The sequence below is a fragment of the Emys orbicularis genome, chromosome 9 (assembly GCF_028017835.1).
Source record: "Emys orbicularis isolate rEmyOrb1 chromosome 9, rEmyOrb1.hap1, whole genome shotgun sequence".
NCBI classification, from domain to species: Eukaryota; Metazoa; Chordata; order Testudines; family Emydidae; genus Emys; species Emys orbicularis.
In genome coordinates, this window is record NC_088691.1 from 156,513 (window position 1) to 183,072 (window position 26,560).

General features: G+C 47.6%; 1 protein-coding gene across 3 annotated transcripts in view; it reads right to left on the reverse strand.

The window, feature by feature from the left end:
* Nucleotides 1-26,560, reverse strand: part of TAF1 (TATA-box binding protein associated factor 1) — a 113,808-nt gene that overhangs the window by 8,317 nt on the left and 78,931 nt on the right. For 2 of the 3 annotated variants that reach the window (XM_065410457.1, XM_065410455.1), the window contains exons 31-34: nucleotides 17,368-17,460; nucleotides 16,894-16,978; nucleotides 10,451-10,518; nucleotides 10,252-10,368 (exon numbers count right to left, since the gene is read on the reverse strand). In XM_065410457.1, coding sequence (XP_065266529.1) covers nucleotides 10,252-10,368; nucleotides 10,451-10,518; nucleotides 16,894-16,978; nucleotides 17,368-17,460 — 363 coding nt within the window. Of the gene's footprint in view, nucleotides 1-9,168; nucleotides 9,171-10,247; nucleotides 10,369-10,450; nucleotides 10,519-16,893; nucleotides 16,979-17,367; nucleotides 17,461-26,560 lie in introns of all 3 variants that reach the window. The other variant, XM_065410456.1, reaches the window with a different exon arrangement.

The window sequence follows — 26,560 nt, forward strand, 5'->3', positions numbered from 1 at the left end:
TAAAACAGAGAATCTCAGCTCAGGTTAACAAGGGCTGTTGAACATCCACCACCCTTTGCTGGAGTGGCAAACTAATTAATGAACTTGCACTATCCAAGGGAGTCTTGAGCAGTATAAGACGGTATATTTCTGGGGTGATTTGCTGGTGCCTCTCTTTGTATAATTCTTGAGTGGCTTAAAGAGCCTTCATACAATTTAGCTGGGTGTGGGGTCTCCACATGGTGATCATCATAGCACCTGGAGGGGTTTGCTGCTTGTCACTGGCATACCATTGTGAGAGACAGCCCCGGCTGAAGAGTTAAGGGGGCACAGCAATCCCACAGTGTCAGGTTGTACCCCTGGGATCCCGTCACAGTGTACAGCAAGATGCGGGGCCAAGGTACTAGCAGGACATCTCCCAAAGAGCTATGGCTGTATCGTCTGTTGAATCAGAAAAGGCAACATTTCGCACTGGGTGGGACTGCAAAGAGGTCCACCTTCAGGAGACCCCAGATTTGGCAGATGCTGTGGAAGATGGAGCTGTTGAGCTCCCACATAGGGTCCTGATAGAAATTCTTGCTCAGGGAGTTTGCAACTGTTCTGAAGGCCCAATTGGTAAGCTTCAGAGATTTCTATGTGATGGGAGATGCACAGTTCCAGTGTCTTAGCAATTCTGTGTATAAGGACAGGGCTCTTGCTCACCCTTGTTTGTTTGTGTAGTACATAGCTACCCTGTTGTCTAACATTACCCTTACAGAGTGTGCTGTAAAGGAATTGCTGTCAAACACAGCAGATTGTCCTTAGCTCCAGGATACTGATGTGGAGTGATATCTCTTGGAGCCATTTGCCCTGTTGTGCTGTGGCACTTTGTAGATGTGCCCCGCAGCCCAGGAGAGACACATCTGGTGTGAGGATTTTCAAAAGGTGGCAGACATGAGAATGGGGTTCCCACACAGACCTTCAGTGGGTCTTTTCACCACCTGAGAGAGGAGTCTACTACTTGCGGGGGCACTGTGATTCATTTAGAAAGACCATCTGTTTGGGGTGTACATAGTCCTTAGTCAAGCCTGATGACATCTGAGGTGCAGTCTCGCACACAGCATAACAAACATGGATGCAGACAAGTGGCGTAGGAGTTGTAGGCAGGCCCTTCCTATTGTTTGGAGACTGTGTTGTAGAGTAGAGATCAGGCAGGACATAGTGGAAAATCTTCCCTTGAGCAGGTACACCCTGGCAGTTAGGGAGTCTAGTGTGGCTCCAGTGAAGTCTATCCACTGGACTGGTGTTAACCAAATTCTTTAGATTGATATGAAGGCCCAGGGACTGAAACAGGGCAAGGATCTTGGTGGTTGCTGATTGGGTCTCTTGGGCATAGTGGCCCCTGAGAAGCCAGTTGTCCCGATATAGAAAGACTGTGATGCCCCACTGACACAAGTGGGCCACTACTGCTGAGAGGACCTTTGTAAAGACACTAGAAGCCATGGAGAGTCCAAAGGAGAGGATACGGTATTGATAATGTTCTGAGCCTATAACAAAGCACAGAAAGCACTTGTGGGAGGGATGAATAGCCACATGAAAGTAGGCATCTTAGAGGTTGAGGGTGACAAACCAGTCTGGGATTATAGTAGCTAGGGTTACCATCTTGAAGCATTGTGATAGGACATAGGTGTTTCCTGAGGTCTAAAATTGGCCTCCAGTCACTGCCTTTTTTGGGAACCAGGAAATACTTGGAATAGAACCCTCTTCCATCAAATTCAGGGGGAACTGGCTCAACTGTCCCCAGATAAAGGAGGGATTGGACTTCCTCTTTTTTGGAGAACCTCTCGAGAGGGGGTCCTGAAGAGGGATGGTGGGGAGAGGAGGAATTAGACTGGAAATGAATGGAATATCCCATCGCAACCAACTCCAGGATCCACTTGTCTGAGATGCCGGGCAAGTAGGAAATGGGACAGGCAGTCTCCAAAAGGGAGATAAGATGGCAGAATCGTGCAGCAGAGGATCTTCAGGGCCCTCAAACCAGGTCATCAAAATGGTCTCTTTAGAGGCAAGTACAGGTTGTGCTGTCGCAGAGCATTGTGGTCCTGTTTTCTGGACCTCCCTCTGGGCGAGCTCTGTAGATCTAGTATAGATCTGTTGCGGGTGGTACTGGAATGGTTAGGAGTGGTGTGCTAAGGCTTCTTAAAACATCTCTGTTGCAGCCATCAACCACAACGGTGACCTTGAGTGTTTAAGGGAGTAGAGTGAGGCATTCATGTCCCCACTACAGAGCTTGGGCCCTTCAAAGTGGAGGTCCTCCACAATAATTTTGCTCCTCCCTCGGGAGGCTGGAAGCTTGGAGCCAAGACACTTGGTACGTAACTAGTGTGATGGCTAAGGACCGCGAAGCCACATCAGCAGCATCAAGAGAGGCTTTCAGGGAAGCTTTGGTGACTGACTCTCTGAAATGAGGACTTGAGATTGTTCCCTTTGGTTTGGTTGTAGTTGTTCAATAAAACAAGTAAACTTTGAATAGTTGTTAAAATCATATTCTGCCATCAAGGCTAGGTAGTTTGCAACTTGAAACTGAAGAGCCACCAAGGAATAGCTTTTCCTACCCAGGAGATCCAAGCATTTAGCCTTCTTCTAGGCAGGAGAAGGTCTGGAGCATGCTTGATAAAAAAAAATTACATGCAGTCATTGACAGAAATTATCTGCCTGTTTACAAGTGGACGGCATAGTAGCAGTTGTTTTCCATAGCATACGTGCAGGTGACAACAATATCTCATTGATGGGTAGGGCGATTTTAACCTGGGGAGTGATCTGTAAAATGCCTACCAGGAAATGTTGAGACTCCTCTAAAGGAATCTGGATGGATTCCGCTAGATGGTTCATTGAGTTCTGGAGGGCCATAAAGTTGTCTGTATGTGAAGGCTGTGGTGGCATTACCAGGTCTGGGGAGGAGGAGGATTTGGTCAAATGGGGAGAGCCTTCTTCGTTCAGTGGGTCCCACTCCTCCTGGGTCTCCTTGGGTATGAGGGAGCACATGGTACCAGTGGGCGAGCATACAGTGCCTGTGACTTGCAGTACCATCAAGTATTCTTGCTGGTGTTTCCTCCAAGGTGCTACCCTATAAAATTGGTTGCTGTAATGTGACAAGGTGGTCGAGTAAGCCCAATGGGAAGGGTCCCCAAGGGTATTCATGCCCGAAGGACCTAGGACCTATGCCGAGCTCTGGAAAGTCCTCTCAGGGTATGTTCCTAGAGAAGTGTGGTGGAATGGTGTCAAAAGAGCCCTGCATGGAGACCTCAGAGTCTGAAGATGTGTCATCCCGAGATAAGGGGGGGGGGGGAAGGGGGAAGAGGGCTTCAAGCATCAGTGCTGGAGGCAGTGGATCAGATCCTGTTCCGATGTGAAAGGGTTCAATCTCCAGCTGTCAAAGCGGTACCAGGGAAGTGGCTCCTTAAGAGGAAGGACTTAAGTTCCTCCAAGATGAGGAGATCCTCAGGGGAAAGGAATCTGGAGGACTATAACAGGCAGTAGGCGCCTGAGGCAGTACCAGAGCCGAGAATGGGGACTGATTCAGGGCTAAAGATGCTGCATACAGTACCGGAGAGGCTGACCAGATGATGTCTCTGTGCTTGCAGCGCTGATGTTCCAAAGAGGATGGTAGCAGGGAAAGAGCTAGGTGCCAGTCTGGCTGGTCTCTGTGGCTCCGAGATGACGAAAGTACCAGAGCCCTTGAGGTGGTCTTGAAATCCCTGGTTTTAGATGCATAGATTCTAAGGCCACAAGGGACCATTCTGATCTCCTCTATAGCATAGGCCATAAAACTTCCCCAGAATAATTCCTAGAGCAGATCTCTTAGAAAAACATCCAATCTTGATGCGTCTTGGTGCCTAGAGGCATCAGATGTTACCCAGTAGGGGCTTTTCGGTGCTGTTTACCTGAAGGTCTCTGCAATTGGGGTTTCTTGGGGAGTACCGGGGCTTCAGTACCCGTGTCAGCCAGAGCCTTGGCAGTACCCATTGTCGGACCCAAGGTCTCCTGAGAGTCAGCTCTATAAGGTGACTTACCCCTCATTTGAGCTTCAGAAGTCACTGCAGTTGCCTGAGAGGTTGAGGCCAATGTGCCCGGTGGGAGGGAGGAACGGACCCCATTGAAGCTATGAAGCGTCCCATTAAGAGGAGCTTCAGTCTAGCCTCTCTATCTTTGCAGGACCTGCCTTTGGACCTTGTGCAGACCTTACATTTTGACAGGATGAGAGTTTCTCCGAGACACTGGAGATAGAGTACCTATTGCTATGGGAAAAAGACCTGAGGAAGGAAGCACAAACGTGCTATAACTAAGAAAAATGTAACTAGGAAAATAAAAAATAAAATAAAATAAACAAGGGAAGTACACAAGAAAGGTGGGAAGTAGCTGAAAGCAGCAGACACCACAATTACTCAATCTCAAGCCACAGACAGTTGAGAAGAAACTGGAATAGTGACAGATCTACACCTCCCTGATATGCCCTTGCATGGGAGCATGAGGCTGTGCTCTGCACAGGCATGGACCTGCAGACATGGCTATTTACAGTCTCTGACTGAGAGCGCATGGGCATGCACACATCCTATGGTGGACCACCCATAGAGACATAAAGAACTGACTGAAATGTCCTATGGGGAAAATGACATTTTCTCCCCTCCTCTGACCAATCAAGGATTGTTCTCAGTTGTACATTTACTGTCCAATTGTGAAGGGATGGTGCTTCTATGACTTCATTTTTAAGACTGTTCCACAGCCTGACACATCCTACCATCAGAAAGTTTCCCCTGATATTTAGCCTAGTTTCTCCCCCTCTTAAATTCACTCATTACTCCTAGACATACCCCCTTGTATGATCCTAAACCATTCCTGTCTCCCGTTTGGGGGATTACACCCATAAAATACGTGTTGCCTGTTATCCTTCTTCCCCCATATACACACCTTAGGTTTAATTTGCATAAGCAACGACTATTTAACTTCAACTTTTATTTTAAGTAATCTGTCCCGGCCCTTCATATTTTCTGAATTTCCATTGTCTCTACATTTTGTTAGTACTGGGTGTCCAGAAGTAAATGCAATATTCCAGGTAGGCCCACCAGACCCACTGTGATGTACTGAACCTCAAAGTAGTACCCTGTAACCCCCATATTCATCATTGGTATAGGGTTATGATATTTCATACAAGGCATGACTTGCAAGGTATCATATGAAAGGTCATTGTTTGCTGAAACTCACTGTTCTGCCAAAATATGTATACTGTTAGTGTGTATGAAGCTATGAGATTTTGCTATATGGCTGTTACTGAAGTATGTTGAGAGTTTGGGAGTCGCCCCTGCTAGTTCTCCAGTTCAACAAAGGAGATAATCCACATCCAAACGACCATTGGCTAGCAGGGGAATTGTAAACAAGAGATCTACAATTTAATAAGACACAGTTGCACAAGCATCACACAATGAGGATTGCTCAACTCTGTGACTCAGCAAGGCCCACCAGGATATGTCTGGGCCAGTATTTTTCCAGGCACATAGACTGAGGATATAAAATAAGAGAGAGTAGCACCATGAAACCACCTCTCTCCTTCCCCACCTATGCTGGGAAGACAAACTCTGAACTGCAGAGACTGGTCCCAAGCTGAGAAGGAAATTCAGCCTGCATATTAAGAACTGTAACCTGCCTACAAATCCAGTGGGATGAGAAACGCTGTTTGATTCAAATCTTGCTTAATCTAATAGTTTAGGATTTGGATGCAGTTTTACTTTTATTTCTTAGGTAACTATCTCTGACCTTTATACCTACCACTTATACTATCTTCTGTAGTTAATACACTTATTTTAATGTTTTATCCTTACTAGTGAATTTGTCTAAAGTGCTTGGAGACTCTGCTCAAATTACAAAGGCTGATGCATGTCCACTTTCCTTTGATGAAATGGTGAGCTAATTAATGAGCTTGCACTGTTCAAGAGAAGGTCTTGAGTAGTGTAAGATGGTGTACTTCCGGCGTGCAAGGCTGGGGCCATTTGCTGGTGCTTCTCTCTGTATAATTCATGAGTGGCTTAGAGAGCCTTCATGCAATTTAGCTGGGTGTGGGTCTCCACATGGTGATGGCTGAATAACAGCAGCACCTGGAAGGGTTTGCTGCTTGTCACTGGCAAAGCATTGTGGGAGACAGCCCAGGCTGGAGAGTTAAGGGGGCACAGCAGTCCCACAGTTCCAAGTTGTATCTTGGGGATCTTGTCACACCCATGTAGAGAAGAAAGAAATTACTTGTTGCAACTGAGAGGTACAATTGCAGGGAGAGTTGTGCTCAGCTCCTGCAGTGCTGGGCAGCTAGAATCTTCAGAGAATTTTGCCGCCAAACTATCAAATATCTACTGAGTATGTGCAGACAGATTTTTTGAAGACTTACAAACTGGAACAAAGTTGCATGCTTTTTCCACAGGAATAGCAAAAAGTATATCCCTTCCAAGTTTCAATGCCTTGCTCTAAAGCAGGCCTGCACAACTCGTAAAGCGGCAAGGGCCATATTACTCCAAAGAAAACAGCTGAGGGCTGAAACCCCCGGCCCCGCCAAACCCCCCCCCCAGCGCCACCCAGCCCCCCCGAAACACAACACCCCCCCCCCAGCACCGCCCACCCCACGGAAACAACCCCCCCCCCCAGTGCTGCCAAAACACCCCCCAGCGCCGCCCAGCCCCCCCCAAAACAACCCCCGCCCCCAGCGCTGCCCGCCCCGTGGAAAAAAACCCTCCTTCCCCAGCGCCGCCCTGCTGAAACAGCAGTATTGAACCTTGGTAATATGTTATAGCGGGCCCCTGAGGTAGTATAATTAAGGTAAAAGAAAAATGTCTTTTTGCTAGGAGTAGAATAAGGTCTTCCCCCCACTTTGTAATCAATTGCCCTGTTGAATGAATGAGGTGTGAATGAGGAAGGCGTGGAAGGCAGCACCTCCAGACAGCTGCAACCCTTGGAGAGGGGCTGGGAGCCAGACCAGATCAGTAGAACAGGTCAGCCACCGACTCGTCGCTCGCCTCCTCACCCTCCGCCACTGCCCGCCCGCTTGCCTCCTCAGCCCTCCCCCCCCGCCACTGCCTGCCCGCTCGCCTCCTCAGCCGCCTCCTCCCCCACTGCCGGCTCACCTGCCCCCCCGCCACTGCCCGCCCGCTCGCCTCCTCAGCCCCCTGGCTAACCTACTCACCCCCCGCCACTGCCCGCCCGCTCGCCTCCTCAGCCCCCCCCCCCCGCCGGCTCACCTGCCCCCCCGCTTGCCTCCTCAGCCCCCCACCCCTCCAGCTCGCCTACTCACCCCCCGCCACTGCCCGCCCGCTCACCTCCTCAGCCCCCCTCCCTCACCCGCAGCTTGCCTACTCACACCCCGCGGGCCGCACAGTGAGCCCCAGCGGGCCGCATGGAGTCTAAAGCATGGCGAGACTAGAGCTTCTCAGTTAAATGATTAAGGTTTTTTTCGTTTTGTTTTTTAACATACGCAAAAATGCATTTTTCCTTCATTTTGTTCTTGGAAACAGGTGAACTATTTCTACTGAAGTTTTCCAAAAATAATTCATCTAGATGCAGAAATTGGCATGGAAAAATCTCAGCTAGAACAGTTAAAGTTTGGCAAAAAGTTATAAGCAACTGAAAACAGGGTCTCTTGTGGGATGCATCAGGCATCCTTAAGTACAGACAAAGATTCCAGCTGTGTCTATAACAGGGGTAGGCAACCTATGGCACGCGTGCCGAAGGCGGCACACAACCTGTTTTTCAGTGGCACTCACACTGCCCGGGTCCTGGCCACCGGTCCGGGGGGCTCTGCATTTTAATTTAATTTTAAATGAAGCTTCTTAAACATTTTAAAAACTTTATTTACTTTACATACAACAATAGTTTAGTTATATATTATAGACTTATAGAAAGAGACCTTCTAAAAACATTAAACTGTATGACTGGCACGCGAAACCTTAAATTAGAGTGAATACATGAAGACTCGGCACACCACTTCTGAAAGGCTGCCGACCCTTGGTCTATAATATACATCTAAAGAACAAACTGTAGAATTCTGTGCCACAAAATAGTGAGGCCAAGAACTTTGCAGTACTCAGAAGGGATTAGAAATGTACATAATAAATGTACATAATGTTACCCCAATATCTGGGGTCTTGCAGACTGTTTAATTTGGAAGGAAAAATTGATGATAGTTATTTCTTTGAGGCAATCTTGTTTATTTACTCAGAACATCCACAACCTACTGTTTCCCAAAATAAAGAATCAAGCAAAAGGAGGCACTCTCTTTGCTCACAGTTCTCAGCTTCTAGCCAGCACTCTGCCCAAAAAGCTCTCTTGGCTTTTTCTCAGAGCCATTTTGCCAGTGGTTTTCTTGCTGTCTCTGTGGCTTTTTCTGGTCCTGTCTGCCTGCCTTTTGGCTGCTTCTCACTGTTACAGACACCCACCCCCATCCAGCTAGTTTTTGCAATCTACCCCTAGCCAAACCCCTCCATCCACATAGCTCTGCTTCTGACTGGCCTTGCATGTGTCCTTTGTTTAGGGTAGTTACACATATTGTCTCATACTCATATGCCTTACTCCATAAAGGAGCGTAGTGGCTCTTACATTTTCTCTGAATAAAGGGAGGCTAGCACATCCTCCAACATAACTATAATGTCCATGGTTTTATTAGTTAGGTTCAGGGCCGGTGCAAGGAAGTTTCACGCCCTAGGCGAAACTTCCACCTTGCGCTCCCCCCCCCCCGCCAGCCCTGCGGCAGCTCCCCGCCCCTCCCCCTCCGCCCTGAGGCGACCCCCCCCCCTCCCCGGGAGCCGTGCGGCAGCTCCCCACCCCAGCTCACCTCTGCTCTGCCTCCTCCCCGAGCACGCCGCCCCCACTCTAATTCTCCTCCCCTCCCAGGCTTGCGGCGCCAAACAGCTGATTGGTGCTGCAAGCCTGGGAGGCAGGAGAAGTGGAGCGGCGACCACGCGCTCGGGGAGGGGGCGTAGGAACGCTGTAAAAAAAATTGGGGGCACCACTTTTTGGCGCCCCCAAATCTTGGCACCTTAGGAAACCGCCTAGTTTGCCTAAATAGTAGCACCGGCCCTGGTTAGGTTAAAACTTTATGAGATATAAACCCTCATGTTTCAGTACCATATGTCTGAGTTAGGAAGAAACTTTCCCTACAGTGAGGTGTTCCACGACTTCTCTACCGGAGGGTTTCTTGCACCTTCCTCTAAAGCATCTGGTACTGGAGACTCTTGGAGGCAAGATAATGGACTAGCTATACCTTGGGCTGATTTGGTGTGGCCATTCCTATTTTCCTAACCATGTCCCTTCATCCACTAATTTTAGAATTAATCAGAAATGCAATCCAGTTTTACAAGATAATTATTTTAAGTATGTAAACATCAAGGACGGAGAACAGCTGTTCAGAGTAGATTGGGGATCTATGAGTAATACCCGAGGAAGATATTCCAAGTCTCAAACGATGGGAAACCTGAAAAGCAGTAATGCTGAAAAAGACCAAGATGGGAGCCAATCAGATCTAGGGAACAGCAAATGAGACATTTGTTTGGAAAGTGATACAGCTGCAAAAAAGGACTAATGCAGTTTTAGATTGCATACACAAAGGCATCACGTGTCAGAGCTAGAAAGGAATAGTGCTCTCTATATAGCTCTGGTGCAACTACACCTGGAATAACATGGGAGTTTTATTAAGAAGTCAAATTGGAATGAATCCCACAAAGAACATGTCTAGAAGGCTGAAGGGATTGGTTTATGCACATTCAAAGAGTTTAATAGGTAATGCTTAGCTAAGCAGCAACTTAATATGAGGATGCAACAGCAAAGATATTTGAAGGGAGGACATCGCTGAGGTACATGGGATTATAACTAAGAGCAATATGATTAATGAAATTTAAGCTAAATATGAGGGAAGCTTGCTGACAGATGTACTTGGCTGTGGAACAGTCTTCTCAATGACAGGGCTTCTAACACACAGAACTTTTACAACTATATTGGATGAGCACTAGTATGTATGCACCATAAGGAATAATCCTGCACGTGCTCTGGGAAATGGACTGGATGATCTAATACTTATTAGGTATATATGATTTATTAATTATTCAGTCCACCTTCTGGGAGCCAATACAGAACTCATCCTTAACTAAAACCAAAATGTTCCAGGAGACAGGAACAGACAGCAGGAGGCCCCTCTGGACCAAACACCTAGTGACAGATATAGGAACTGAAAAGAGGTGCAAAACCTCACTTCATCAGACTCACCTGAGGTGTGTAGGGTCCAGGGGTCATAGGGTCAAGGCTTTCCAAATCTGCCTCCTCCAGTGCTGCTTCCTTAGCAGTAGAGATGTCTCTCTCAAGCTGAGTCAAATGCTCATCATACTAAGAAAAATAAAGTTTGTCAAGGTTGCAGAGAAATAGAAGTTAACTGTACAAATACATTGCAACAGACTAGACCACATACCTCAGCCAGCGTCTGGCAACAGATGTTCACGATTTCCTGAGCAGTTTTTGTGTACTGACTATCCGGCCCTGCAATGAGAACCACATCTTCTTATGTTGTCTGAGCTCTCCTCAATGCTGGCACTTTGAACAAGCACTTTATGATTTTTTAACAAAGCCCATGAAATAAGTAAACCCCACAACCTGTCTTCTGATTTTTCTGTGACCAGAAACAACCTACAGCAGGGCTGGGATTCATGTGGAGTTATGACAAACCCACAGCTCTCTTCAGCTGCTACCTTGAAAACTGAGATTTTGGCGAACATTAAAAAAAAACTGTCTAGCTGTTATGGTTGCAAAGAAAACCTCAAAATGTGAGCCAAAATAACTGATGCAGAGATGTCTACATGGATCTGTGGAGAGCCTTCAAGAAAAGCTCTGAGAAGTGCAAGTCACCCCATTAATCTCAGTGAGATTAAACTCAGATGCCCATTAATTACAATCGAAAAGACAACATTAACTATTTCATGCCGCATGTAAGAAAGGAAAGAGAGGGAAGTCTCATTTTGGTGCCACAAGTGAGTAGATACCACATCTCTTTTTTCCCCTCCCCCACTCAACGAAGAGCCAGATTCAAAGGAGACGAGCATATCCCCAGGCATATTCAAGTCCCACTGAGGGGAAACCACGCTCAAGAAGTGCAGCAGAGCTGAGAAAGAACACTGTCATATTTTGAACTAAATCTGCTGTGAGCAGCTCTCTTGCAGAATGTATTTTGTGGGCAGAATTTGGAAGAGCGCCACTACTCCTACCCCACATTTTTACTCCTTTCGTACAAAGGCGGTAAGAGAATCAAATGGAAAAGATCTGCTACGTCACAGTCTACCACTGCAGTATGTCTTCAAGTGCTTTGTCCAGTCCAATTTTAAGATATCAACTGATGGAGCTGCTACCACTAACTTTCCTTAGAAAGCTATTCCATGGCCCAATACTTCTCAGAAACTTAAGAGATATTGGATGCAGGAATTTAAAGGAATACTGTCAACACAAAGTGTGTCAATTTAAAACAAAAAGTTACTACTAATTTCAGATCATCCACTTGCCTGAGTTTGTGATTTTTTTTTTGTGATCAAACATTTTTAAGTGTTTGGTCTCGCTCATATGAAAGCCCCACAGAAACCATGGAAGCTAACAGGGGAACAGTGAGAAGGACATGCACAAAGTCCAGCCAAATGTTTAAAGAAAAGAGAAAATAGTCCTTTCCCCTTCCCCCCCCACCCCCCCGCATCCCCAATCTTAGATGTTACTTTCACACTAACAGGTAAAACATTATCCATTAGCAGTGAGATTTTTAAGTTGACAATGTCCTTTTAAGAAGTTATACAGGGTGGCCTTGCAGAAGGTAGAATATACATGTTTTAGAATAAGGACACTGAGGAAAGCTGATATGGAAGAAACAGGCAAGTCACAGCAGAGGGAGAGAAGACATGAGGACTGGAGGAGTACTGAAAACCCAGAGAGCCATAGGGAGAATCAGTGAGAGAATGGAAAAAGGAGAATATCTGAGGTAAAAGGGAAGTGGAAGAGGGTTAATACAAGAGGACAAATGGGGAGATTGGACTGTTTGAACATACTGCAAATGTCTCTTCTCATAGCAGCGAATACTTTGGTCTAAAGAATGACTGTTAGTGTAATCATCCCTGAGCATGCCACAGCAGCAGCTGAAAGTCTCGTTGTTTCAGCAGACTGCTCCCCCATATAACTGTAACTCGGGTTAATGGGTTTAACAAAAAAGGGAGCCAAATTTGTTGCTGGGTAGATGAGAGATGGTGAAGACTGCTTGAGAAACAGTGGATTCTGTGAATAGAGTCTGAGATAGTATTATACCCAGCATTGCTTCTGTCAATGATGATGTTTTCATTAGAGTGAGGCAACCTTGGCTGAAGGGCCAACTGCTTTCTTAATTCCATCTACCTTCCTCTTAGAACTCCTTTTTCAAAGGACGTTGGTATCTTTTTGCACAGAACAAGCCAGTATTATTGAACACATTGCCTTGCTGTTCGTTGCAATGTGCTCTTTACTCCTGGGGGAATTCTGCACCACTGCGCAATGCAGAATTGCAGAAATTAATGTTGTGCGCGCAGAATTTCCTTTCCCGCACAGAAACGGGCTGCAGTGCTGCTAGCCACTGCTAGTGGCGACTGGACCCCGCAGAACCCAGCTTGAACACAGAAGACCCTGCTGGGGGGAGCAGGAGGGAGCTAGAGGGTTCCTGGCAGCTGCAGTTCCCAGCATGCCCCGAGGGAAGGAGAGGGTGGTGCACAGGAAACTCTGTGCAACCCTGGGACTGAGCATAAGGCTGTTTCTCAATCTGGATCCCTGGGCTTGGGAGGGGGGGGGGGCAAGGGGGCTCCCCACACCTGGGCTCTAGCAGGGGAGGGGGTGCAGGTATCTGGGCTGGGGGGGGCACGGCTGGGCTCTGGGAGGGAGGGGTTCTGAGTGTCTGGCCCCCAAGCTGGGCTCTGGGGAAGGGAGGAAGGGGGCAGAGAAACAGGAACTGGGTAGTCATAGGGGTTTCTTTAACTCTATTCCTGGAGGAATTTGTGTGTGTGTCTGTATTGTTACAGACCTACTTGCTGACAGGTATTTTGAAATAAATGACCAACATAATTGAAACTGGCATGATGTAGTGTTATTTTGATAAATAAAATCTGCAGAATTTTAGAATGTGTGCAGAATTTTTAATTTTTTTGGTGCAGAACGCACCCAGGAGTAGCTCTTGGTCAAACTAAGGTTAGCACAAACTTCAGGAGAGGATTTCATGTTGTGGTGAACATATGCTGTGCATTTTATTTCAATAACTGGAAGTATTTCTTCAGAATATGCTGCAAACCAGTGCTTATCCTCTACAGTCCTTTTACCAAACGCTAAGGCTAAAGCTATATGGATATTCATTCTGACTGTGTTCCATGGTACACCAGCTCTCAGGGAGATGCAATCAGTGACATAGCTTGCTTCCCTGAGATTCACAGAGAATTGAAGACACCTTCCTTGGCCTTTTGTGTTGTTGATGTTAATGCATGGGCAACAGCTCTGTCTGGTACAATGAAATTTCTGTAGTGAAAGTTACATTTTGCAGCATACAAGTGCATAGTCTGTGTCACAGTCTACACTCTGAAAACTGTGAATACGGTGAACATCCATATGTCTTCTAAGTAGGTGTTAGTAATGCAGTGTCCTCGGTAGGTGTAGAGCTCCAGTAGTCTTTGCCCATTGTAATTAATTTTTCCCTCTCCATGCTGGCCAATGCACAGGAGCCACATCTCATGATCTGAGAAGATTCTAGCTTTGAAGTCTCCCAGGAGATAGTGTTGCTACCCAATAGTAGCTTACAGATGATGCTATCAAGTTGCTGACAGAACAAGTCCTTCGCTTTAGAAACAACGGAAAGCATTGGGGCATACGTACTGATAACGTTGGCAAAGCCACCTATGGTAGATATTCTTAGTGATGTGATACATTCTAATGTTGCAATGAGTTTTTGACTGAAAAACCTATCCTGTGTCCACGGTTGTCTCATTCACTTTTTCCATGCCAGAAAAAGGTGTATTGCATCTCACGTAGCGAGTCTGTGTCAGCTACTCTGATTTCAGAGAGAGAGAGCAGCTACAATGATGTCAAGCTGCTCTGTCAATGAGGGTGGACTTCTAGGATCACTGACCTCCTCTTGATCATCTGACGTATCAATGCATATTGTTCTCACACTTCAACAAAAGCAAGTTTGAAGAGGGCAACCAATGGACTCAAACAAGTGTGTATGCCTAGCCAGAAAACAAACAAAGAGGTAGAGATTTGCCTTAGGACCAAAGCCCTCCTCTCAGCAGTACTGACTAGGCTCAAATGCTTGGAGACTAAGACGTTCTGAAGCCAGCAGAGCTGCAGGAGATGCTGGAGGGCAGAGCTTAGTTGCAGTGTCAACCGCCTGATGTTTTCTCTGGAGCAGATTTTCTTTGGTTTCCTCCTCTAGCCTTTGTTCGTCAAGAACTAGCTGCAAGGCAGCAGTGCCAGGCTGAGTTACCACTTTGTGGATATTATTTTTTATTCCAGTGGGTAGCTGACCTACCCCCACACCACTCCAAGCATAATTCCCATGATAGCTGTAATGAGCAGGCCAGGAGCGGTTACGCAATTGTGCAAGCAGCGTCTCATTCAGAAACAAGAGTGTCTCTGGCTGGACTGAACCCCTGAGGAGCAGACTGAGGCAGCATTCAGGTTTAGGTGCAGTGTGGCTGGAATCAGGTTGACAGGAGTAGAGTGTGGGACGGGGGATTTAATGGCCTGTCAATCATGAATCAATCACATGTCCCACATTCTAGCAGTGCAGTCTGCTGCTCTAGCCATAGCTAAGGTTGCAAACTCTCCCAGAATCAGGCTCTATCTCCCGGAAGCTACTGAAGCCAAACAGAGATTTTAGGCCGCTAAAAGTCCAGCAGAACAGTGGGGCTAAGGCAGGCTCCCTGCCTGCCCTGGCTCTGTCCCGGAAACGGCCGACACGACCCTGCGACCCCTGGGGGGAAGGGGAGGCAGAGGGTCTCACACGCTGCCCCCCGCCCCGTGCAACGACTCCATAGCTCCCATAGGGCGGAGATGTGCCAGCCGCTTCCGGGAGCGGTGTGGGGCCAAGGCAGGCAGGCAGCCTACCTTAGCCCTGCTGCGCTGCTGACTGGGAGCCGCCCAAGGGAAGCGCCACCCGGCCAGAGTCTGTACCCCTCACCTTACCACACCCCAACCCCTTGCCCCAGCCCTGAGCCCCCTCCCACACCCAAACTCCCTCCCAGAGCCTGCACCCCAGTCCTCTTCCCCAGTCCAGAGCCCCCTCCTGTACCCAAACTCCCTCCCAGAGCCTGCACCCCCTCCTGCATCCCAATCCCCTGCCCCAGCCAAGAGCCTGCACCCCAAACCTCCTCCAGCACCCTAACCCCTTGCCCCAGCCCAGTGAAAGTGAGGTGGGAAGAGCGAGTGACGGAGGGAGGGGGGGATGGAGTGAGCGAGGCAGGGACTCGGAGAAGGGGCAGGGCAGGGGGCGGGACAAGGGTGTTTGGGTTTGTGTGATTAGACAATTGGCAACCCTAGCCATAGCTAGTGTGCTACAGAATCATTAGACGCTGCCCCACACCCTCCTGTGACCCAGTGACTCTGCCACAATGAAGCCAGCAGATCATGAGTGAGTCATCTTTGGCCAATCTCTCCAGCTAAGGTATGCAAAGACCGGTGATAAGGCATGGATAATTGCCCACCCCCTGCTGTACAGAGTGTACCCCATGTGGCCGTACGGATCAGGAGATGACCACAGTCACAATCCAGGTCCAATGTACTGGAGGGGAGGAGGGAAGGAGAGAGGAGCAGAGGAAGAACTGCCTCTAGCACCCAAAGGCTCATGGCCCAACCATACCCCCGATAGCGGAGCTGCTGAAAGAAGGAGTTTGCTCTACCCTACTGAAGCAGCAGACTGGGGATGTGACCTAGTTCTAGGTCTTACAAAGGTGAAGTAGTCTAAGGCCAAAACAGAGTTTCAGCTACTTCTGTGGCCTGTATGGGCATGGTTAAACCAGCAGTCAATCTCCAGACCATAGGATTTTACTGTGCATGAGAAGTTCCTGTTGTAAGGCCAGTGATGGGAATCAGCAACTTCCACCTTTTCATGTTCTCTGTATGTATAAATATCTTCTTACTATATGTTCCATTTCTATGCATCTGATGAAGTGGGCTGTAGCCCATGAAAGCTTATGCTCAAATAAATTTGTTAGTCCCTAAGATGCCACAAGTACTCCTGTTCTTTTTACTAAACAAGTCTGTGAGCCAACTGACTTGTGCACTGAAGAACACAGCTGCAGTAAAGGGGCTTGAGTTAGAGTTGCAAATGGATTATGGTAGGTGGAATGTTAGAAGAAAGAAAGGAAGGGTTTGGAGGAAATAAGTCAGGATGCTTGTCAGTGAGGGAGACAGTGTGTTCTGATCGCTCAAAGGAGTCCAGGATGGAGGTGCTGATCCTTCTGTAAAGAGGAGGAGGAGGAGGAGGAGGAAAGGGTGGGGATTCATTGCAGGGTTTTGTAAATTTGGCTCTTTTTGAAACCAACCTTGACAGATTGCATTGTGCATGCTCGGTCATAAACATTCCAACCCCTCCAACACCAATCTCAGGTGGTTATAAAGAGTACAGTTCGTTTGACATGAAGTGACCTTTAGGTTTACAGAATTACAACTGAATTCTTTTAAATTTAAACAAAAGAATTAGACTTCTGAAATTTAACCATAATCCCATGGCATGCAGAAAGATTATTAGGTGCTAATTAACATAACTAGGTTTGGGGCACTGTCTGTTTTAAAGTAGTGCAAGGGTTTAGGAGTGGTCAGATATGGTTTCAGGACAGTGTAACGATCGGGGCTAATATTGGAATTACTTACCATTGTACTTAATGCTGTTGGCAAGGATCAGTTTAACATCATCCAGGAAGGTCTCCCTGTTCTGATACTTGTGTTTGGAGATATTCTGGAAGAGATTACTCAGTGATAAGAGCATAAGAACGGCCATACTGGGTCAGACCAAAGGTCCATCTAACCCAATATCCTGTCTTCCGACAGTGGCCAATGCCAGGCACCCCAGAGGGAATGAACAGAACAGGTAATCATCAAGTGATACATCCCCTGTTGCCCATTCCCAGGCTAGGGACACTCCCGAGCATGGTTTTGCATTCCTGCCCATTCTGGCTAATTGCCATTGACGGACCTATCCTCCATGAACTTATCTAGTTCTTTTATGAACCCTGTTATAGTTTTGGCCTTCACAAAATCCTTTGGCAAAGAGTTCACAGATTGACTGAGTTGTGTGAAGAAATACATGAGTAACAGAGTTAAACACTTTCTTAAATGGCTGCATACCTTGCGGATGGTCTCTAGGTCCATTGGATTGATGATCACTTTGTAATAATCTGGAACAAACTTTTTATTAACTGGATGATGAAATGGCCAAGACTGCAGAAAATAAAAACAGACAGACAGACATAATTGGGAACAATTCCTTGTAGAAATGATTATTGGATCTTGAGGCCAAGAGAGAGAGTGTTTCACAAAATAATCTTCAAGAGACAGTTAGCAGAAACTTAGATACAGATTCTATATGGACCGGAAATGTTTATCACAATGATTCCTGCATCCAACTGTATAGCCTCAGCAAGAGTCAAAGATAAACATAGGACTAAAAGAGCAAGAACCTGTACTATACAAAGCAGCTCTTATCCAGTGGGCTTTACTATTTAGTATCATTGTTACTTTCCAAGCATTAGCTAGAATCACTATCAAGAACATTAATTCCTTGAAAAGTCAATGCAGGAAAAACATCTAAATTCTGTATCCACAGGAAACTATCAGCAGGAGCCAAACGTCTAAAGCCTGAGATTTCTGTGGAGGAAAAGGAATATTCAAAACCCTGACCCCAGCCAACTTTTCCTTCCTGAAGCCTAATAAAAAAGCATCCACTGGGAAGAGTCTGTCAAAGTTTTGGAGGGACAGACACCAGGGCAACTTATTCATATACACACAGCAAATCAGAGGCGCACTAGGCAGGGCAATCTCTTAACACTACCCCATCCCCTACATGTCACATTACAAATAAGGCTACGATTTATCATGGAGGTCACAGCAGTCACAGATTCCATGACTTTACCGGACCTCCGTGACTTCTAGGGCTTCAGGAGGAGGTGGCGGCAGGACTGTGCACCCCTGCCCTGCAACTAACTAGGGCTAGCTGGAACCAGGACCTACAGCCCCAGCCCTGCGGCTTCCGCTGGAGGCTACAGCCAGGGCCCTGGGCCCCAGCCCCGCAGCATCCCGGGATTGGCGGGGGCCGCACACCCCAGCCCCACAGTGTCCCAGGCTTGGCGGGAGCCATGCGCCCCAGTCCTGTGGCTTTCGCTGGGGGCTGTAGCTGAGGCCACACGCCTCCCTTGTGGCTTCCCAGGGCCGTGTATGCCCCCACCCTGCCTCGCTGCGGGTGGAGCTTGACAGAGGCTGCAGTCGGGGCCACGCACCCCTGTCCCGCAGCTGTGGCTAGCTCTGGAACTGGGCCTGCATGTCCCCTGTGGCTGTGTCCCCCGCTGCGGCTGCTGGAGCAGGGGCTGTGGCCCTTGCCATGGCAGGGGGCTCGACCTGTCAGTTGTCCCCCCCATGGGACTCCATTTTTTTGTGTATTACCCGTGACCTGTTTGTGACTTTTACTAAAATAACCAAGATAAAATCTTAGCCTTAACTATAAATCACTAAGGCCTGGTCTACACATAAAGTTGTACCAATTTAACTGAAGGAATGATTTTATACTGATTTTGTTAAACTGGTGCAACTTTGTGTGTGGACTCATATCACTTTAAAACTGGCTTATATATGTTTAACTTGCACCTGTAAATTTACCAATGCAAGATAAACTAATATAAGCCAGATTTACAATATAAGAGAGCCCTCACAAAATTAAATTGGTTTAGTTAAACCAGTGCAACATTTGCATCCAGACATGCCCTCATCAGCGTCTTGTATGAGGCATTTGTGGAGTCCAGGGGCCTGACAGAGAATTTTCTTGCTCTCCCTGGTTAAGCTTAAGGCTGCAAGAACAGTGCTGAAAAAATGCCAGAGAGCTGTGCAGTGCACTGAGAACCAGGTAAACTGGACTGCATTTGTAAAGGACTTCTCTGTCTCAGTTACCCCTTCTGTAAATGAAGATAATAATGCTGATTTTTTAATTAAAAAAAAAAAAAAATTCCAGAGTCCTCCATTAGAAACTTTACTTATAGATTTACTGCACACACTTTAGCATAAGGACTTGTCTAAACAAAGTTAGTTCACAGCAAGCAGGGGTATACATTTAACCCACACTGGCCTGCCAGGCACTAAGTGCCCATGCAGACTCTGCTGCCATGCACTAAAAGTTCACTAGAGCGCTTCAATCTACCTGCTATGAATGGGAGTAGATTAGGAGCGCAGTAAGGAACTTTTAGTGCATGGCAGCAGAGCCAACACAGAGTGTGAGGCACGCTACTGCACTCTAACGTCCAACATACAGAGACATCGTTCCTCCGGGGAGGAATGCGGCTTAGGGAAAAATACAAGCAAATACACCATGTGGTTCAAATGAAACAGAGTCCACCTTGGATACAAAATTCAGGTGTGGCCGGAGCATAACCTGATCCCTGGAGAATTGCGTGTAAGGAGACCCAGAAATCAGGACTTGCAACTCACACACCCTCCTGGCAGAGGTAATGGCTATCAAGAATCCAGTTTTCTGAAACAGGATGGGCAGTGGACAGGAAGAAAGGGGCTCGAATGGAAGCCCCATTAGAGCTGCTAAAGCCATGTTCAGGTCCCACAAGCGGACCGGCTCTTGGACCGGAGAATGCAGGAGGAGAAGTCCTTTCAGAAATTTTTTCACCATGTCGTTGGAGAAACCCGATTTCCCTTGGATGGGTGGATGAAACCCTGATATTGCTGCCAAGTGCACTTTCAGAGAACAAACTGCTAAGCCTCATTCCTGAAGGTGTAGCAGGTACTCCAAGATGTCCTGGATGGAAATCTCCACCGGATGGGTCCCACAGGCCAAGGACCACACAGAAAACTTCTTCCACTTCGCCAAGTAGGCCATTTTAGTGGACAGCTTCTTACTGTTAAGTAGGACCTACTGGACGGACTTCGAGCAACGCTCTTCCTCCTCGTTCACTCATGCAGCAGCCATGCCATAAGGTGCAGGGAACTGATTGCCGGATGCAGGGTGTGGCTGCGGTCCTGTGTGAGGAGGTCAGGAAGTGGCATGGGGGGGCTGAATTGACAAAGCAAGGAGGTATGAGGGGTGTGCAAACCCAGGGAGTGGAGGGTGGCTCGGGAGTCCTTGAGCCCATGGAGCCTAGAGTCAGTTAGCTCAGAAAACAGCCCCAAACCCTCAAATGGCAGGTCCTGTACCATGGTCTGCATCTCCTGGGACAGCCCAGAAGCCTTCAACCAGGAGCTGAGCTGCATGGCCACCACCAACGTGACCACCCTGGCCGCCGAGTCTGTTGCGTCCCAGGCCATCTGGAGGGCTCACCACCGCGGTGAACTCTTGGGCACGTTCCTTTGGGAGGGCCCCCGGGAACTTATTAAGCGAGTCCTGGTGGTTAGAGACCCTAAACCGTAAGCTGGTTGTCGAATAAACTTTTCTTTCGAATAAGTAGTCTCCTGGCCTCCTTATTTTTGGGCGTTCCGCTGGGGTGGCTCGGTCTGTCCCTTTCATTTACTACGGACACAACCAGTGATGCTGTGGGGGGATGAGTATACAGATACTCCAAGCCCTTTGCAGGGACATAGTATTTCTTTTCTGCTTTCTTAGATGTTGGCGGAATAGATGAGGGGGTTTGCCGCACCAATCTGGCTATCTTGAGTACCCCTGGGTGGATGGGCAATGCAATTTTTCCAGTGTGGTGGCCGCGATGACACTGAAGAGGTGTCTGCCTCTTCAGCGACCTCCTCGATTTGCAAGCCCAAATTCTCTGCCACCAGTTTAAGTAGGGCCTGGTGCTCCTTAAAACCGTCCGGGGGACTGCTGGTGTGGGAGGGTCCGGCCACTGCCTTGTCTGGGGACGACAATGACGATTGAGTGGCCTGAGGGATGGTGTCATCCCCTTCTTTGTCAGGGGAGGGCTCCCTCGGCGCCAGAGTACAGGGAGTGGCTTCCGCCTCCATCGTGGTGCCGTGCTCCGATTGCGGCACCAGTGGCACCTTGGCCGGCTTGTCCGATGTGGCCTGGGAGTACTGGACCGGCATCACCAGCACCTCCCATGGATTCCAGTACTGCCAGTGGGGAAGCCCTGGCCCCTGCTGCGTCGGCACCACAGCCGGTGCCGCCTCAGTCTCCCGTGTCGGAGGGGAGTCACCCCGCCTCGCCGATGGGCTGAAGTCATGGTCCGAACTTGACCACTGCCCCTCCGGTGACCATGGCAGGGCCATCGAGGCCTGAGTCTGCCTACTGACCCTGGTAGGCGAACGACGGGGCGTAGTGCCGCCTGCCAGAGCGGTACCAGGGTGAGCGTGACCGATGCTGAGATCCCGAGCAAGCCCTCCAGGATGGGGACCGACGAGGAGGAGACCTTCTGAGAGAGGGTGTTCAGCATCTAGGCAACCTATGGCCAGACGGTCGTCGCTAACGGTGGTACAGGGAGCGGCACCATGAGTCCTGAGTCCCCCACCTAGTAGGAGGGGATCTTGACAGAGATCTTGGCTGGCTGGCCGGCGAGCTAGGGTGCGGCGCCGGGTCCCAAGGTCGCAGTGAGGGGGACTTGCGTCTGCGATCCAGCAACTTGGGGTGTTCTGCCAGTCTATGCTGCAACACCCCGATGGCCTTCCCCTTTGGTGCCGCAAGCGGAGCCATCTTGGTCACGTGGCGTGACACCTGAGGAGTCGTTCAGCCTTGCTCCTTGGCCGCCAAGACTGCTTTGGGCACTGCGGGCCCCATCACAGGCTGGGAACCTGGGGTTGGGGGAGGGTCCTTGGTGGGGCTGGTGGGTCCGACCTCTGTGGTACCCCCATGACTCCCATAACAGGTGCATGGCCTGACAGAGGTCCTTTGCCCGATGCTCCTCTCTTCTTTGGTGCCGAGGGGCTTAGTTTCTTCAGTTTCTTCTTTGGCACAGGTGACATGGAGCAGTGCCGGGCCAAGTCAGGTGCCGGTGGTGCGCTGCACGCCGAGGCCGAAGTGCTGGGTGTAGGTGCCGCAGTGGAGGGTTCCGACGCCAGGAGAAGAGCAGCCTCCAACAACAATGCCCACAAGTGGATATCCCACTCTTTCTGAGTCCGCGGGCAAAAGTTCTTACAGATGCGGCACCTGTCCTTGCGATGGCCTTCTCCCAGACACTTAAAACAGCTATCGTGTGGATCGCTGATCGGCATCGGCCTGCTGCATGACACACGTGGCTTAAAGCCGGGGTAGCGGGCTTGCTTCGCTCGGGGCAAAGTACCAACAGGGGACAGTCTTAATTAAGTAACACTATCAACTAACTACCTATGAAACTATGTTCAACAACAACTAACGAGTCAATGAATAAACCACTAATGTTCTTGCGAAGCAAGACAAGGCGCTCCAACCAACCATCACAGGCTATACAAAGGAACTGAAGGGCCGGCAGGGCCTGATATACCACTGCATGGGAGCGCCACTCCAGCGGGAACCCCGTCCGGCCCTACGGATACCACTAAGGCAAAAATCTCCGACAACTATGCATGTGGGCGCAGGCACACCTAAAATGGAATCGACATGAGCAAGCACTCGAAGAAGAATTAAAGAATACATATCAATATTTCCCCTTATGTCAAATGGTCAATCCTTGAGAAAACGGTCATAACCAGGGCCTTCACCACCAACTTGTATTATCTAAACCTAAAGCTGTATTATTCTTTTAACGAACAGCCAGATCCTCAGCCCTGTTCTGGTAGCCCAAAGTCACCCTACAGCCAGTTTATTCAGCCCCTTGAGGATTCCATCTGCATTAGGGGAGCCTCAGGATATATGATAACTCCTGCACCACTCTCTCAGCCCCTGGTACAGAGGTTGTGAGAGAGTAACAAGGGGCATAGCTAGAGTATACCTACTCCCCAGTGATCCCTGGCTTGTTCACCTGGACTTTTCCAACTTGTGCCAGCGTAGATCAGCCTAGAAACTTAAAGCCACCTTTTTTTCCTTCCCCGACGTCCATTCTTGTGCCAAGCATAAGTCAAACAAACCTGTAAATATTCCTAAAGATTACTTGACATGGCCCTAAGGGGGCAGAAACATGGAATCTCTTCCCTGACTTCCTAGTAGGATTTAATGCTGAAATGCATATAATGAATCAATAAGTAAAGTTTAATGGAGTGCTACAGGCAAAATTTCTGTTTTAGTGTCACTTATTTGCTTAATGTTATTTCACAATATAATTTTTTAAAATTTAAAACATAGTAAGAGCTTGATGTTTGTATGTACTCAGAGTGTCTTGAGATCTGGAGATGAAAAGTGCTACATACAATTAATACAAAAGTGCTATTACAACTGCTATAACACTTTACATATCACCTTGCTCCAGGGGGTCTCAAAGAAGACAAACATTACTGCTGTGTTACTAATATGGAAACCGAGGCACAAAGAGCGAGTTACCCAAGAGTAGAATTTTCCAACAAAACAGGCTTTTGTCAGAAAATGTCAATTCGTCTTGCGGATATGTATCAGGTTTGATGAACCTTCGATGAACCACAAGCAGAGTTCCAATGGTGTTTCCTGCCAGCTTGCCTGGTTGACTGCTAGGAAGCCCAGAATTCTAGGGTTCGTGGCTCCAGGGCAGCCGCACCATGAGGTTTGCCCTGGGCTGGGGATGCCAGGGGTTCCAGACTCCTGGGCTCTCCAGGCTGCTCAACTCTCACAGCATAGGGAACCAGCAGCCCCAAGAGTCAGGCAACCTAGGGGACCAGCTGGCCTGGTAGTCCAGAAGCCCTGGGCAGTTTGCAGGGTAGAGCTTCCCTGGACCAGACCCCAGAAGCCCTGTCAGTTTGTCACCAACTGCCAAGAAGTTTCACTTTTCATAAGAACATAAGAACGGCTGTACTGGGTCAGACCAAAGGTCCATCTAGCCCAGTATCCTGTCTACCGACAGTGACCAATGCCAGGTGCCCCAGAGGGAGTGAACCTAACAGGTAATGATCAAGTGATCTCTCTCCTGCCATCCATCTCCACCCTCTGACAAACAGAGGTTAAGGACACCATTCCTTACCCATCCTGGCTAACAGCCATTAATGGACTTAACCTCCATGAATTTATCTAGTTCTCTTTTAAATGCTGTTATAGTCCTAGCCTTCACAACCTCCTCAGGCAAGGAGTTCCACAGGTTGACTGTGTGCTGTGTGAAGAAGAACTTCCTTTTATTTGTTTTAAACCTGCTGCCCATTAATTTCATTTGGTGGTCCCTAGTTCTTGTATTATGGGAAAAAGTAAATAACTTTTCCTTATCTACTTTCTCCACATCACTCATGATTTTATATACCTCTATCATATCCCTCCTTAGTCTTCTCTTTTCCAAGCTGAAAAGTCATAGCCTCTTTAATCTCTCCTCATATGGGACCCGTTCCAAACCCCTAATCACTTTAGTTGCCCTTCTCTGAACCTTTTCTAGTGCCAGTAAATCTTTTTTGAGATGAGGAGACCACATCTGTACGCAGTATTCAAGATGTGGGCGTACCATCGATTTATATAAGGGCAATAAGATATTCTCCGTCTTATTCTCTATCCCCTTTTTAATGATTCCTAACATCCTGTTTGCTTTTTTGACAGCCTCTGCACACTGCGTGGACGTCTTCAGAGAACTATCCACGATGACTCCAAGATCTTTTTCCTGATCTGCTGTAGCTAAATTAGCCCCCATCATATTATATGTATAGTTGGGGTTATTTTTTCCAAATGTGCATTACTTTACATTTATCCACATTAAATTTCATTTGCCATTTTGTTGCCCAATCACTTAGGTTTGTGAGATCTTTTTGAAGTTCTTCACAGTCTGCTTTGGTCTTAACTATCTTGAGCAGTTTAGTATCATCTGCAAACTTTGCCACCTCACTTTTTACCCCTTTCTCCAGATCATTTATGAATAAGTTGAATAGGATTGGTCCTAGGACCAATAAGTTGAATAGGATTGGTCCTAGCACAGACCCTTGGGGACCACCACTAGTTACTCCTCTCCATTCTGAGAATTTACCATTTATTCCTACCCTTTGCTCCCTGTCTTTTAATCAGTTCTCAATCCATGATATTCTATGATTCTATTTTTTTCAACTAATTTGCCTGGTACTAACATTAGACTTACCGGTCTGTAATTGCCGGGATCACCTCTAGAGCCCTTTTTAAATATTGGCATTACATTAGCTATCTTCCAGTCATTGGGTACAGAAGCCGATTTAAAGGACAGGTTACAAACCCTAGTTAATAGTTCCGCAACTTCACATTTGAATTCTTTCAGAACTCTTGGGTGAATGCCATCTGGACCCGGTGACTTGTCAATGTTAAGTTTATCAATTAATTCCAAAACCTGCTCTAGTGACACTTCAATCTGTGACAGTTCCTCAGATTTGTCACCTACAAAAGCCGGCTCAGGTTTGGGAATCTCCCTAACATCCTCAACCGTGAAGACTGAAGCAAAGAATTCATTTAGTTTCTCCGCAATGACTTTATCGTCTTTAAGTGCTCCTTTTGTATCTCGATCATCCATGGGCCCCACTGGTTGTTTAGCAGGCTTCCTGCTTCTGATGTACTTAAAAAACCATTTTGTTATTACCGTTTGAGTTTTTGGCTAGCCGTTCTTCAAACTCCTCTTTGGCTTTTCTTATTACATTTTTACACTTAATTTGGCAGTGTTTATGCTCCTTTCTATTTACCTCACTAGGATTTGACTTCCACTTTTTAAAAGATGCCTTTTTATCTCTCACTGCTTCTTTTACATGGTTGTTAAGCCACGGTGGCTCTTTTTTAGTTCTTTTACTGTTTCTTAATTTGGGGTATATATTTAAGTTGGGCCTCTTATTATGGTGTCTTTAAAAAGCGTCCATGCAGCTTGCAGGGATTTCACTTTAGTCACTGTACCTTTTAATTTCTGCTTAACTGTTTCTGTTTTCCTATTCAGTGGTGGGCAGTAGTGAAAATGGAAAGAATTATACCAATTTCAGATAGCAGCTGTTGTGGCTCAGGGAGCATATTTCCTAAACACCACGTGTCAGTGCTTCCAAAATGGAATTTTTCCAGAACTTCCATTTTGGAGGAAATTTTGAAAAAAATCTGGGTTTGTCCTGATTCAGAACAAATGCACATTTCAAAATGTCAAAATTTCCTCTGGCAGAAATTCTGAGTTTCACCCGCTCTACCCAAGAGCAGAGTCAGCAACAGAGCTGAAATCAGAATGTACATCTTGACTCGTACTCCAAGCAATAAAGAAAGGGGTGACGGAAGAGATATTGAGTCAGACTATGTCTTCACTAGAAACACTGCAGGAGCACCATTGCACTGTAGCACTTCAGCGTAGAGCCTCACTAGAGTGATGGGAGAGGT